The following is a 14,966-nucleotide window of genomic DNA, read 5'->3' as shown; positions in this document are numbered from 1 at the left end:
GGATAGTTGTTATTGATGTAGTGGCGACTTATCAGAGACGGAGAGCTAGGCAGGGAGCAGAGAATATTAGCAAATCTACTATTGGCATTCTAGATTTCATGGAAACTTTTATAGCGCTTAAACATCCATATGTGACACCCAAATTAGCACACCAAAGTCGAATCCCCCCTTTGACGCCACACGAGTTGCGCAGGCGTAACAGGGTCCTCCACCTCTTCTCACAACAGCATTCCTCCCTTTTTCTGCGCACCAAGCTCTTGCCATGATCTCGCCCCCGTTGCAAGCAGCGTTGATGACTATCAAGCGTCCATCCTTGTTGTTGCCATCAAAATCCTTCATCTGGTGGACGGGTATCACAACGGCCTGGTTCTTCTGGACTTCTCGGGCATGCACTTCGTGTCCACCGCTCTTCCCCCCGTGACAAGGTGGTAGGGATACAAAGATTGGGTTTGTGAAGAGGGTATACGTGACGACCTTGGTCAACGGCACTAGCTTTCTGATGACGAAGCTAAAGTCGATGCTGGCCCTGTATTCGACGTTTCTCTCGTTGGCAGGGAGGTGAGGGTGGATCTGTTTGAGTCTGATAGCCTTGACGGCAACTGGTCTCAAGTCTTGGATGCGAGGATGAGGTATTGTCACCCATTGCTTGTCGTTGGTCATGTCATCAGAATAGGTCCATAGATCCTCATCAGGGCTGGGTCGCCAGCGTGCCAAGTGGTAGTTAGGATCCCTTGAAGCGATGCCAGAAGATTCGAGGCGATCAACGGGCTTAGCATCAACCATCATACAGGCCGATGACTTCTTCTTTGACATGGGGTGATCCACGACAACAGGTGGACATGGTCCAACCCAGCCACAGAGAGATGCCACCCCTGACCAAGCCCCAAGCACTCGACCAAGCACACTCCTCGATCTCCAATAGGAACATTGAGGAAGAGACAACCCGTGCTGATAAGACTCTGTGAGGCGTATTTTTGAGATGGAGGGTGACATTTCGATAAGGCATGACATGAGTTTCAATGCCACCCACTTCCCAGGTAGTGTGAGGCCGAGCAACCAGTCCTGCATCAGACACGAGACTATAGCGCCGGTCGTCGTCTTTTTCCAGGCATCATTTGCGTTAGCACGCAGCTCGTCCAGATATGGCCACTTGATGTGTTGAGCAAAGCAAATCAAGCCCTCCACTTGCGCTTCATGACAGTGAGACTGAAGCCGAGTTGGATGAAGAAAGGTGTCCCACTGCTGATCGCCCAAAGCTTTGAGAGCCTTGTCCCTAGAGACCTGATCCTGTTCAGGCTGCGGGCTACTCAGCTCTTCAATTCTTGCTTTCGTCTCAGTAAGGTCCCGTTTCATCTGATCGGTGGCCTTGGAACCAACAAGTTTAACGGCATGTTCATAAGCTGCGAGTGCCCTCACGTCGTTTCCACCTTTCTTCCAGGCGGCGGCCAGCATATTCCACGCGTGAACATTTTTGGGATCCAGCTTCGCAGCAACAAGAGCGTCTTGGGCTGCATTTGCCCAGTTGCCAAGCTGCAGGTCCGCAACAGGTCGAGCAGCACGGTATGTGGCCGAACTCAAGTCCAGCTCGATGGCCTTTGTGTAGAACTCCTTGGCAATCTTCCATTGCTTCTCTTCAACCGCCCTGTCGCCTTGACTCTTGTGGTCCTCTGCCCGAGCCTTCACCTCCCCGGTGGCAGCTAGTTTCCTCAACCCTGAAAGGTTAAGAGGCATCTCTTCCATCACGACTTCAACGTTCTGGAGCCATTGATCTTGGATGATGAGAGCGGCAAGCACGGAAGGGGATAACTCAGAAGTTGGAAATTCAGGGGGGTTTTCCAGGTCGAGTGCGAGTTCTCTGGCAAGGATGATTTGCCATAGCAGATGCCATTTGCCATGGTCTGCGTTCTTGAGACTTGCCCACTCAGACGAAATAGAGGACTTGGTTGTAAAGTCGGTGAATATGTCGGTACGGTTGAGTAAGTTGCAAAGAGAACCTGGAGATGGGGTTGCTTCTTGATTCTCCTCAGGTTTTGATTTGCACCTGAATGGTCAGTGACCCCTCATAGAGTTTGAACAAAGACGGACTTACGCAGCAGCCGTAAACTCTTCCAAGTCTGTTTTTCTCTTCTCTTCGCTTCTTTCATGAAGCCGTGTCCCTCTCCTCATCTCGTCGATCCGTCTCAGGATCTTCTTCTCCTCGATGCATTTGAATTTTGTCTTGTCAGCTTTCCGAGGTTCCTCGATTTTCCTGTTGGAAAGATACTCGGCCTCCCAGCATTCGACTCCAAAGCCTTTGGCTGTCACTGTCCCCGGAATAGCGCCGGTATATCCTGGTTCTGATTCGGCATCAAGCAAGATGCCGTCTTGGCCAATGCCATTGCCGTATGTCTTGCGACGGTACAGACCTAGCTCTATTAGATTTGTAATACTCAACGTCCAAATAGGGGGTCGACAAACTGAGTGACTCGTGAGGAAGTCGGCGTGCCTCAGGTGTGGTATCATTGTCTTCTCCTTCCAAAAAGACATCTGCCTCCACCTTGGGTGATGAACCCGTACTTGCGGAAAAGTCAACACGTAGACTTCCCTTCGTTTTACCTTTGACAACTTTGGCAACCTCTTGAAGTCGATTCTTCAGACGGATAGCATCCTCTGAAGCTGTCTGTTGGTTTTTGCAGCTCGAATCAACAAGCTCTTCGTAGATGGCCCACAGTCGTTCAACCTGGGCCATTTTGAAAAGTTGAAAGCCCAGCAGGGGGTAGACGGTTTCGAAATGATGGAATGAATCATCTAGACGGGAATAGGAGGAGGAAAGAGCATCATCCACGAGGGGATATCGGGCTCTGGATGTAAGAACGTCGCCAAGTCTGCCAAGCTCAGCGTGATGCCGTTTTCCTGCTTCCTTGTTAACATAGCCACACTCAACCGAGATGTCGGTGCATGGACGAGAGGGTAGGCAAGACACGATCTAGCCAGTAAACAGCTGATGCCATCCCCGTTTTAAAGAGGAGAAGATTGTGGCAGTGTAAAAAACACATGCAACGCCATGTCTTGGCATTCGAAAGTGATGGCAGCGGTGCCTGATTTTGCTGGATGCAGTGATCACCAAGGTTTTCAAAGTCGGTGGATAATTATGACGTAAGTGGAATTGGTTGATAAGGTGTAGCAGATTCACCGGTTGAACAATCTCGTATAGGGTGATTTGCTTGACCATGGAGAGGAGAGAAATCCTAGACTTCAACCAACAAACAAAGAATTATAGTCTTGAGATAGGAATGCAACTGACTCAAGTCCTCAGCCAAGATCAGGTGAGCCCGTGTCATGCAAGATTACCTAATACACTCGGCCAACCTCCACGTCCGCCAAGGCTGCGATACAACCTCCCTACCCACCTCTGTAGCATCCATGGCATCTATGGCCTCTCCGTGACTATTCCCTATTCGAGCTTCTCTGTATCTATGCCCGAGACATGCCACGTCTGTATCACACCAAATCTAAAACAGGCTGCGCGAGATGCAGGTCACGGCGCGTCAAGGTGAGATCCATGTTGAGCTCCAGGCCGACAACCGAGTCACTAACACTATGCAGTGTGATGAAGCCAGGCCGGTTTGTGTAAGTGTCGCTACACAATCCCAAGGTATCTTGTGAATTGACGGTACTGTGCCACCCAGGGCGGCTGTCTTCGACACGGAGTCCACTGCCACTACGATCGTGCTCCCCAGCCAAAGACAGGGACACCCTCAACCGTCCCGGTAACTCCAGTAGACAATGCCAGTCCTGCTCCGCCAACTGAAACCCGCGAGCGCCGGTATCTCGAGCTTCGCCTCTTGCATACTTTTGTCGCTGACATCTGTCCACACACCGCGGGAACGCACCTCCCCGTGCTCCAAAACACATGGGTAAACGAGGTGCCACGAATGGCTCTGGAACATGAACCACTGCTCAACGCCATCATGTCGATATCTTGTCTTTACCTGCTCACCCAAGGCGGAGACACCGACCCGGAGCTGGAACTTCATCGAGCCAACTACCTCGAAGCGACGGTGCAGCAACATCGCGAGACTCTCGCAAACATGACGAAAGAAAATTCAGACGCAGCATGCTTTGTTTCAGTACTTCTCACCATGGATGCTTTTGCGAACTTGAGGTTCCGCCAGCTGGAACCATACGAACCCCCTCTTCACTGGCTTCAGATGTCTCGAGGCCTCGGCGGTGTATTCCAGCAGGCCATAGAGCTCCTCAAGGACGAGCCAGGTGCCAAAATGAGGTCTCTAGTAGACACTGCTGGATCTTATGTGAAAGCATACGTTGTGTTTTGCAAGTCTAACCGGGAAGGTCTTGAGCATCTCCTCGAGTTCCGGGAGGGTGAGATACACGACGAGAGCGATGTCACGGCGTACGAGAGCGTTGTCAGCTACATCGGCTCCGTCATGCGGGGGTTGAGATCTAGTGAAGATCCCAAGATGATCAGCAGGAGGTTGACGTCCTTTTCTGTATTGGTTTCTGCACGTTTCATCGAGCTGCTACGCTTCCAGAAACCGCGTGCTTTGGTTTTGCTAGCGCACTTTTTTGCTTTGGCTAGTTGTATTCGCTACACATGGTGGGTTGGTCCATCACCTGGAAGGGAAATCAGGGCTATACAAGCTCAACTTGGAGAAGAGTGGCAGGCTTTGATGTCCTGGCCGATAGAGCAACTAGAAAAAGAGCCATATGCTCCAGATGAGAAGGACAGAGCCCCTTGGCCAGAGGCAACAACGATGATACCAAGTGCTTGACAGTATGGGCTGGAGTTTGTTTTAAAGGTTTTAAAATATTCAACCATGGCTATGCAAACATTCTTTCACTATATACAAGAAACCGCTTCCCATATTCCCAATCTACTAATCACCAAAGCTCACATGTAGGCTTCTTCTGAGGACAATCAAACGCTTTGAGGAACCCAGCCGAGTTCTGCAGCGTCAACATGATCCTCGCGTCATTGGGACTGTGCACATCCTCAGACAACAACCTGACCTGGTCCTCTGCTGGGATATTCTTGCAAAACGTCTGTCCCCACTTGACAAAGAACAGCTGCGCGCCCGTAAAGTCATCCAGACCAGGAAGTCTCTTGGCAGGCCCCTTCTCCTTCTCCCACTTCTGCCACGCGAGGAAGCTTGACACGACACCGCCGGCATCAGCAATGTTCTCGCCTAGTGTCAGCTCGCCGTCGACGTGGAGCTGGGTGCCGTTGGGTGCAGTGATTGTGAACTTGTTGTACTGCTCGATAAAGCACTCGGTCTTGTTCTCAAACGCCGCGATCGACTCCTTGTCCCACCACGTCGTCATGTTACCCGTAGCATCAAAGAGACGACCCGTGTTGTCAAAGCCATGTGTGATCTCATGACCCACGACGCTGCCCATACCTCCATACAGGAGATACGAGGGAAAGTCGACATCGTACACGGGGAACTGCTGGAAACCAGCGAGGAGAACGATGGCGTTGAGTTGGAAGTCCTGGTAAGCGTTGGCAGCCAGCGTGCTCATCTCGAACTGGCCGCGGTCAAAGGGCTTCCCGAGGGATTCCCAGTTCTTGGCGATGTTGACTTTGGCAACGCTCAGAGCGTTTGCAACGTACGACGGCGTGACTTCAGCACCGTCGTAGTACTTGTTGATAGCAACGGGATCGACCGCATTCGGGTCTGTAGGCAAGCCAATCTTGTTCGTCATAGCGTGCAACTTCTCAGCAGAGGCCTTCTTGGTCTCGTCAGTAGGCCAGTCTCTCGTCTCGAGACGCTCTAGGAATGCCAACTCCAGAGAGTCGACGAGCTGAGAAGTCAGGTTGTGGGCCTCGGGGGGGTAGTACTTGTCGACGAAGAAGCGGGAGAGGATCCAGGTCAAGCCGGTAGGACCAACCAGACTCTCGGCCACCGGGTCGATGGTGATCCATTCAACACCCGAGTCGAGGAAGTCGATGCACCGTTGCCAGCGAGGTGCAGGGCTCTCAGGATCGTTTCCAAGCTGTTGCTGGAAGAAGGCGTTCCAGGCGTTTGTCAGCTCTGTCTCAACGTAAGGAGACAAAGCCGTGATGGCTTTCCAGACGAAGAAGGTTTGAATGACCTCGGCAGGGGTCTCAGAGATGACCTCTGATAGGGTTTTGTAATAGCCCTGAGTTGAAAAGGCCACCTTGTCCGCCCTGTAGCCCTTGGGTGCGAGCTCCTTAACCACGTACTCGTAGTTCAGCTGGGGAGCGAGCTTCTGGATGTCCTCGATGCGAAATAGCGGGCTCAACTCATCGGGGTTGTCATCCTCACTTGCACGAGAGAGCACCCTCAGCATCTTGATCTGTAACTTGACCACCGAACTCATGAGAGCATAAGCCTCTTTGACGGTAGGCTTGGCCGGATGCACAGCGGCAAGGAGGGTGGCAGCGAGGTCAAGATACTCGAGAATCCCCTCCTCTGTGTCGGGGATATCCACGGTGCTTGGAGGATTAATGACAAGGAGAACCTCGTCTGGGTCGATCTCATTTTGCTTGTGCACGAACCTCTGAGTCGTCTCGATACCAAGACTCTCAAACAAGGCAAAAGTCTCACCCAACTCCTTGGAGTAATCATGAGTCTCGTTCTTGCCAGATTCTTCAGCAGCAGGAAACACATCCACAACAGTCTCGACAAAGGCAGACAAGACGCTGAGGCCCTCCTCCTCGATGGCAGTGTAGTTCATGCAGACATTATAAGCGTCCTGGATCTTGGCAAAGTTCTCTTTGTCGGCCCGGGACTGCTCCTTGGTCAGGTTGACCGTGATCCAGCCGGCGTCTTTGCCCGTGGGGTATGGACTCTCGAGAATTCGTTTCACGGCGCTGAGGACAAAGTCGCGGGTGACAGAGATGCCATTTGTTCGTGTCTGGCCTGCAGGAATTTCATTTCGGGCGGCCCAGTTACCACAGACGTCTATATCGACCAGGTTAGAGTTGCAAGGTATAGGGAATCGATTGGAGGTAGCTTACACTGGTCGAAATCTGTGCAGGGATCAATTTCGGTGTAGTTGAGGGCGAGACTCCCTAGAATTTCTGATGCAATGTGAATACATGCTGGAGTTGTGCAAAGACTGCTCTCGCCGTAGCTGTCTGCCATGCTGATGTCTTGAGCGGCCACCAAACCGCGAAAACACAACGGGAGAAGGATACGAAAAGACCCAAGAAAGAGGGGAGCAGGATCAGCTTAAAACACCACTCAGAAAAAGCCAACTGAAAAATAAACATCAATTCATAGGCCATGGCATTCTCCGGGCTTTCAGCAGGCTTGGTCAATGTGCATAGCCGGGGGGTCATCGCTGGCAGTGCATCAGCACCAGCCCGCTGCCTGCTGTGCAACGAGACCGGTGTGGCCAGTCGTTGGTTACATGGGGGAGCCTAGGCGCCGCAGATCAGGCTGTGCAACATGTGTAGTCTTCCAGGCACGCCAGGCTAATTGGGTTATCCTTGGCGACAATCCCAAACTGGGCTGTGGACATCACGAGATGAACCATTTCAAGCCCTACCTGCTTCTGGGCATATGTCAGCGATTGGCGCTGGCTTCTTGGCTATGCCACAAGAGGCATCGTGACATCTCCGAGCTGAGATTCTAACCTCAGCCCCCGAACTCCGTCTGACGATGGAGGCCAAAGTCAATTGATAATAATAAAACGAGCTGCCTCTTAAAATAATCACATGTCATCCCAAGTCAGCAGTAAAGATGCGAGCTTGTCGCCACTTTTGCTCTAGAATGTGTTGTGATGACAGCTAGCCACAGATTTCAACGAGGCGTTTTATGTGTCAAAGATGGAGCTAGAACCAAAAGTCCAAATTCGATCCCGGAGTCTCTCTTCCGGGGGCATATATAACTCTAGTCTGCCTAACCATCTCGAAGGTCTCGGCTTTCTTTTGCTTCGGAGCCATCGCAGCTTTATACCGCTTTGAGACGGAGATGCTTGGAGTGGCTTAGAGACGAAGCCACGTCAGACGAAACAAGTCAGATGCCAAAAGATCTTGAATTTTGTTTCTCGTCCTAGAATCTCTTCAGCAAGCTCATCCAAATCCATTTTTGTCTGGAACCTCGGCCTTGATGCCAATTCAGGTCTCGATTTTGAGGTCAATATTCAACCTAACTCGTCACTCATAAGCGTCCTCACAAAATTATTACTTGGATGACTGATTAGCTGGGCAGAACTAATGATACTTGAAAAATCCAAATCTCTGATAGATCTATAACCAGGTATGTTGTATACGAAAAATAGAGCTCACAGAGACAGCTTGGTGATTGTAGTTGGAGTTAGGTTTGCAAGTTGCAACGGCCCGTTGGAAGTGAAATCTTGTTCCATGACACTAACAGGCAAGAAACCTTCAGCATTCCTCAAGATATTATATTCAACGGTTTACGCCAATCGAATCTTTGATCCGTATGTTTCGTGCCGTGCTCGGCCTGGCTTGTATGCATGAAAAAGGGTCAAGCAAATCCTTGTTTAAACATGGCATTCATAGCTCCTATAGTTTTATAAATCTTCAAAAGCCAGACTATACACTATTCACGTTGATTCGTAGGAGGAGGTGTTAACAGCGATGTATTATCGAAAGCAAGTATTGGTCTTGGCCAAGTCCAGTGTTAACATGCACGAGCCATTCTCATGTGTCTATGCATCAAGAACATTTTCGCAATTATACGTATTGGAATGGACCATCAATTATTACACTCGAAAACCTGAAAGAGCTGTCGTGCATGTTCCCTCTCTGAGAAGTCATGGCAGGGGGCAGCATCTGCACTCAAGATAATGCCTAAAAGGTCCAAGACGTTCATTGGAACTTTGGTGATAGGCTGCGCAGAAACCAATACCCGGCCACAAGCAAAATCTGCACAATAATCAACTCACCAACCGGGCAGCAGCCTTCTGACGTAGTAGGGGTCCAGTTGACGTCTGATCTGACCCCTGCATGAAACTCGGCCATGTCGATGCGGGCGGGGCTACCGGGGGTGATATGATCAGATCAGACTCGATGTTTCCATGAATAGATGAAACTAGTAGGGGGTGTGATCTGCTGCAGAGTCCATGTTCCCCAATGCGCAAATTTACGGGGGGCTACTGTCCATCGCACAGTAGTAGCTGTCACTCTTCGTCCGTTGACACTCTTAGTTGCTCTGTTATATTAATACTCTTCTACTATTGACAAATAGTCTGTCTCTGACAACTCCAGAGACAAAGCTTCTGCAGCGTTACGTCAGGAGCCCGCACAACAGGCTTCTGGCATGAGTAGTAGTGCTCCGGGCTCCCACCATGAACAGGATGATCGTTGGCTCTGTGAGTGGCTTCGAGGCTCTCCCAACCCCTTGCACTTGAGTCATAACTGTGTGAGTCTAATTACGTTCCTGCAGATTGTGAAAGGTCAATTCTGCTGGTTTAACCCAACCATAGACTACTATGCGCAGCCTGCTTGAACACTGCACAAATGTGAATGACAACGAAACCGCCAATCTGCAACTCGTTCTGGCCTCAATCGGTTGCTTATTTCAGTAGCCAATAGTTGACTGATTCCTTGCGCAGTGGCGTAGAATGGTGGCGGTTATCCTCCGTGGCTCGCATATACGTGCCCTCGGCGACCATCGAGTTGAACTGCTGCCACGCACCACTATCATACCGTCCAATCGCGTCCGCCCGCCTAGGAGAGCCTACAGCGAAGAGTGTGTTCTCGTGTATGCGGTCACGGCGCGCGAGTCTTTTGATGCTCTCATCAACGTTGGCGCCGAGTTTGTCAAGCTAGCCCTCCTACCTCGGGCAATGAGAAGCCTCCTAAAGGACTAATGGCAGTCTTGCAAACGCGACGCCAAAATACTGTGCTAGAGATGATTCGAAGAGTGCGTCAAGCATGGCATTTCTCAGAAATAGAGCGACGTCAAGCGGAAACGTGTAGCCAATCCCGGAAGCCTCCTGTGAGTCCTCTGCATAGGCCTGGGAGACCATCGCCTGAGTCAATCGACTCTTCCACTAGCCAACCTTCTCCGATGCAGAAGTAGGCATTACCCGATTCGATATTGGCCTATGTGCCTAAAGGAAGCGGCGATGAAACCACCTGGGAGATTTCGCGCAAAGAAGGCGAGGTTTAAGAATCTCTCCCACTTCGAGATCTTTAAAAACTCCAACGGTATCTGGAAGTGGGACACGGGAGAACACTCATGTCGCATCTTTCCCCATCAGGCACATGGGTCTTGGAAGGACTTTGGTCTTGTAAGCAGCACGTAAGTTGCAAATTGTCATAAAGATATACAATTGCCAGAGTTTTTGTCATTGAAGAGAGGGGCAAGACCATATATCACAACGCCCTCAGCCATAAAGAATGTTCGCTTCAACAGTCCCTGATTTGATACACACACGTATGATCGTTTGTTCGCTGATTATACCCTTTGTTCACCCAATCCAAGAAAACCCCATACATATACCATATACCCAGACCGTAAACCGCGTGCCAAAATACGCAGAACCATCAACCCCTAAGTAGTTATCCCAACAAGAACACCTTATCCCCATTCAGATCAAACGTGAATAGCCGCCATGGGTGACGGCATCATAAATGGTCCCAACGCCGAAGAAAGAATACTGGCAATGTTGCGAGCCATGTCCGACTTTTTGCCCAGGCACCACAGCGCCTTGGTGCAGTCTTCGCACCTCCTCACCAAGTTCATGAGCCCAGCAGCCTCGAGGGCTCCAGGGTCGTGTCTCACATTCTCTTCCACCTCGGTGAGAAGCAGAATAGCTGCCTTTGTAAATGCCCGTATGAGTATCATGGTCCAGGGCTCTGTCAGGATTGAACCCTCAACCACCGCAAAGTGAAGATCCGACACACCGGTACCAGGAACATCTCCAGCCCGGGGGCATGTCGAAACTCGGGCGAGATCCGACAGGATCGACGCGCTGTCTCTTCGCAGCGATGTCACAACATTGGTGGACTGACGAACCTGTGTCGAGTAGTCCAAGCCTAGCTTATTCTCGTCAACAAGCTCAATCAGGTCCGCCATCAACAGAGCGGCGCAGTGGAAGTGAGCAACCACACACACAAACCAGCTCTGGATGTGTGTCGGGACAGTGTCGTATTGTTCGACAAGGTCCCGGAAGAAGGCGCCGTACGTAACATTCCAATGCTTGTATACGGCCATAGCATTCGAGATGACCTTCTCAACCGGCTCACCACGATATCTGCTCCTAACAGTGTTCTGCAGATACGAGACATGGCGGAATAGTATCACCTTGATGGGGGCCGCCGTGACAACGCCCTTGGCCGCTGCATCATATGTGCAAGGCCAGCGAAGGACTCCCTCCTTGTTATCACGAACAAAAAGCTCCGCCCACCACCTGGCGTCCTGTGGTCGGTACTCGATATTGTAGGACTCATGCTCTGGGTGGTCCGGATAGGTCGGGTCATGGTGGCACTCCTCATCCGATACAACCACGGGCCGGCCGTTCATCGACGAAGAGACAGTGTCAAACATGACAGTCATCCAGTAGACCAGACCAATGGTGCCTCTGTCTTCCTCACTCAACGATTCAGCCGAGGTAGCCTTTTCCAGGCCAAGCGAGCTCTTGGACGCGTCAAGCACCCCCGTCTCCCGAGCCTCATACTGAAACTTGAGCGCATGCATCTTCCGGGCCGCTCGCTCCATGAATACTGGCGGACCTTCCTGAGCAATAATCTCGCTAAGTTGGGAAGCAATTGACCCTTCGCCCGAGGCAATAGGGCTTTCACCACCAAAGTTGCTCATGCTGTAAGACTTGTCGTTAAGATCCTCATCTTCCATTGGCTTCTGAGCCAGTCCCATTATCAAATCCGCACAAACCACGCGGAAACACTCCATATCAGAGCAGTCCTGAAGAGCGCGCTTGGCCTGTGCCCAGAAAGTGCGTTGGAGCGTCCGGTCGAAATCCTCGTTAATCTCATCAAACTCAGATCTCATACTGTCCAGCTGGCTCAGACTTTGTGGGAACCTGTCTCGCTCGCGCTGGCTGCCTTGAGCCCACTGTGTGGCGAACGCCATGATGGCTAAGTGCAGGGCCTTGGATGCTGCACGATCCTCAGATTTGGAGAGTCGAATCAGCTTCGTCGCTTGTGCTTGCTTGTCGAGTTGAATAACACGGCGGTAGATTCTGTTGTCTTGCTGCTTTGGTTGACCGACACTAAGACCCTCAAAGTGAGAGGCTAACCAGCTAACGCCATTACTCGACGGCCTTGCGATAGCATTAGGTTTGTAAGGGCAAGTCTCTTCAGATAGCCAGCAGGACAATGCATGCTCCAAAACGTCGTGGTATATCCGCATTAGATTGTCCGAGATCAGGTTGTTATTCGTCTTGGTCATCATGTTGTGGGTTACTGAGAAGGGCGAGATCGAAGTGCCGTAACTCCTTGCAATGCTTTCTGGGTAGTGGCGCACGCTGAGGGAGCGAGAGGAGACATCGCTTTCGTATGAGTTGGAAACCGACGGAGACGGCTGGAAAGGAACATCGCTGCCCACAGACTGAGTCTGGAACAGAGGCCACCCATTCTCGCCATTCTCCTCCTCGTTTGTACCACGTTGCCTGGCGTGAAGGGCTTGACTCGTAAGCTCGGTGGATGGCGTAAGGTCCATCGGAGGTGGGTGTGCCGGGGTCGAGTGAGTCTCGAGACTGTTAAGGACTGTGTTGTGTAGGCTCGCGTCGAAGGCAGTCGGGTCGAAGACGTTATTCACGGGCATAGTATCGAATGTGGTGTTGGGAAATGCTGGAAAGTTGGCAAAGTTGGGGTCCATAGGTCCCCAACATGTCAGATCGTGAGTCGTCGGCGGCGCCTGTAACATGTCTAGCAAGGCAGTGGCATTAACGTCGAGGCCCTGCGTAGGCAGAGGGGCCTGTGTAGGAGAAGGTCCCGTCTGCTGTTGCTGAGTGCGCGGCCGTTGACGCTTGGCCTTGGTGCGCGATTGATCGGGGACGCGACGGGCATTGGCTCCATTCTGGGCAGCGACATCGCCATTGGCGTTGGCAGGACCGGTCTGTAGTTGCGCGCGAACCCAGTGGAATGTGCATTGTTTTCGTGTGCGAAGGCAGTAAGAACATCGTAGGGCTCGTGAATCAATCTCATCTGCGAGGTTTTATGGACCCTCGGTTAGCGTCGTTGAGTCGGGAAAAGACGCGGAGAGGGAGAGGGGGAGGGATGCGAAGAAGAATGCGATGAAATGAAAACTCACCGAGATGCTCCTCGGCGAGAGAGACGCCGTTGGCACCGTCGGCGCCATTGCGAAGTCTCTCTGAATTTCGCTGGATATCCCAAAGCGAGGGCGCGTCGCATGCCCGCTTGGCCTTTCGGCACTGGTCACAGGAGCGGTTCTGGCGTCTCATTGTTGGGAGCGACGAGGGCGGGCGAGAGGCAAGTTCTGTATTTTCTGTATGGCAGCGCAGCGTCGCGTCGAGGGCTCAGCGACGGCGATATGCCCTGAAAGAGATCGAGGGCGTTCGAATCGGGCGGAGACGGCGGGTTATCAAGCGAAAGTGGGCGACGCAGGTTTGAAGGTGGATGGATGTTGGGAATCTGCGGGAGATGGATGGAGACTGGAGGAAGAGATGGACACCGGGAAGGGGAGATGAGATTTGCCGCGCACTGGACCTAGTAGCGCAGCCCCGCGAGGGTGAGTGCTGAGTGGGCAAGGACGCAGCGGCCAATTTTGGGTCTATAGTGGGCACAGCACATGGTCAGCACAGTCTGGAGCGCAGGGCTTTCCTCCGTGGGCGCGGGCGCCAGTTGCTGGGCTGGGTTCACTGGGGTTAAGATTCTCCGCTTTTCCGAAGGCGGTTTCACCTCCCCCGCACCCCGCTAATCTACTCGGGTACTAGACCTGCTGAGAGCGAGCGCCCGATCCAGGATCCCCTCGAATTGGAAAATGACACGGCACCTGATCACAAGAGGCGATCGGGCCTCTCAGAGACTCGAGGTCCAAGGTTTCCTGGGGAAAATCAGGTCAAGGATGGGTGGGAGAGGCACGCCATTTGCTGCCCGCCCCCAAGACACTGTTTGACTCGTTCAAGCTTGTCTCTGCGGAGGCCGTCTTTTTTTCCTTGGCCACCAAGGATTCTACTGTAATGCAGAGGGGCTGGCACACTGCTGCTAACCAACCTCGACTGCGCTGCACTGCGGTGGACAACGACCTACCGGTACGCCCGGGTGAGAATCCGTCCTCCGAACTCAACAGCCCCGAACTCGTTCAAGGCCCCCCCGATACAACCTGGAAGGTTCCGGCTGGAGGATCTTCGCGTCGATTTATGCCTCTTTGGGCTCTAGCAGCTGTTCCGCCTCCCAGTAGCCAAGCCTGTTTGGTGCTACTGGGTGCAACCGGAACAGATAGAACAAAAAAGGGGAGGGGGGCGAGACTCGAGACGGATTACGTATGACAAATGGGAAGACGTTCCAGTCCACAGGGAAATGAGGGCTTGGGGAATGAAGAAAAAAGGGCAGGCTTCGAGAAAAAAACGAGGCGAGGGGGAGGGTTGCACTGACGATGGGTGTCAGAACCCATTCTGACGGCACATCATGTCCAGTCACATCCAAGGTTGACAACCCATCGCAACGCTGAAAAGACAGAAAAAAAAAGAATGAAAAAAAGTTCCCAGGTTCCCTGGCATAAATCATCCGCCAGGGGACTCGCTCATAGGGGCCCATCCTGCAGTGCGTCGCGTGCGCGGGCCCCGGCCAATCGCATGTGCGCTTACCAACCCTTGGCCTGACCAAAACATTCGATGAGCCCCTCAACCAGACAGGGATTCCGTGTCATGCCAGCTCGATCCCAGCAACCCGGCCATTGTCACCTCGTCCTGTGTATTGCAGCACACAGCAGCAGCAGCAGCAGCATGCAGTCCAAATTGAATAGTCCAAGTCTAGTCCTGGGCCCCTGCATCTTGACACCAGAACTGCTTCATCAAAGAGGCTCCGTAGTCAGTCTAAAAGC

The 14,966-nt window shown here is 52.2% G+C and overlaps 4 protein-coding genes across 4 annotated transcripts; 1 reads left to right on the top strand and 3 right to left on the bottom strand.

The window, feature by feature from the left end:
* Nucleotides 1-117: 117 nt before the first annotated feature.
* Nucleotides 118-2,728, bottom strand: NCS54_00828400 (Hypothetical protein; the record flags this gene model as incomplete). Its single annotated transcript, XM_053153678.1, has 3 exons — nt 118-2,041; nt 2,090-2,405; nt 2,458-2,728. The coding sequence occupies 3 exons, from the start codon at nt 2,726-2,728 to the stop codon at nt 118-120; spliced, it is 2,511 nt and encodes an 836-aa protein (XP_053009653.1).
* A 782-nt stretch (nt 2,729-3,510) lies between these two features.
* On the top strand, nt 3,511-4,772 carry NCS54_00828300 (Hypothetical protein; the record flags this gene model as incomplete). The annotated part of the gene is made up of 2 exons (XM_053153677.1): nt 3,511-3,609; nt 3,669-4,772. The coding sequence occupies 2 exons, from the start codon at nt 3,511-3,513 to the stop codon at nt 4,770-4,772; spliced, it is 1,203 nt and encodes a 400-aa protein (XP_053009652.1).
* A 109-nt stretch (nt 4,773-4,881) lies between these two features.
* Nucleotides 4,882-7,109, bottom strand: NCS54_00828200 (Hypothetical protein; the record flags this gene model as incomplete). The annotated part of the gene is made up of 2 exons (XM_053153676.1): nt 4,882-6,926; nt 6,983-7,109. The coding sequence occupies 2 exons, from the start codon at nt 7,107-7,109 to the stop codon at nt 4,882-4,884; spliced, it is 2,172 nt and encodes a 723-aa protein (XP_053009651.1).
* Nucleotides 7,110-10,535: 3,426 nt separating this feature from the next.
* On the bottom strand, nt 10,536-13,365 carry NCS54_00828100 (Hypothetical protein; the record flags this gene model as incomplete). Its single annotated transcript, XM_053153675.1, has 2 exons — nt 10,536-13,108; nt 13,215-13,365. 2 exons carry the CDS (start codon nt 13,363-13,365, stop codon nt 10,536-10,538), a joined length of 2,724 nt encoding a protein of 907 aa, XP_053009650.1.
* Nucleotides 13,366-14,966: the final 1,601 nt, after the last annotated feature.

This window comes from Fusarium falciforme, chromosome 6 (assembly GCF_026873545.1).
Source record: "Fusarium falciforme chromosome 6, complete sequence".
Lineage (NCBI taxonomy): Eukaryota > Fungi > Ascomycota > Sordariomycetes > Hypocreales > Nectriaceae > Fusarium > Fusarium falciforme.
The sequence above is the reverse complement of the archived record's forward strand: the minus strand, read 5'-3'. Positions and strand labels throughout refer to the sequence as shown.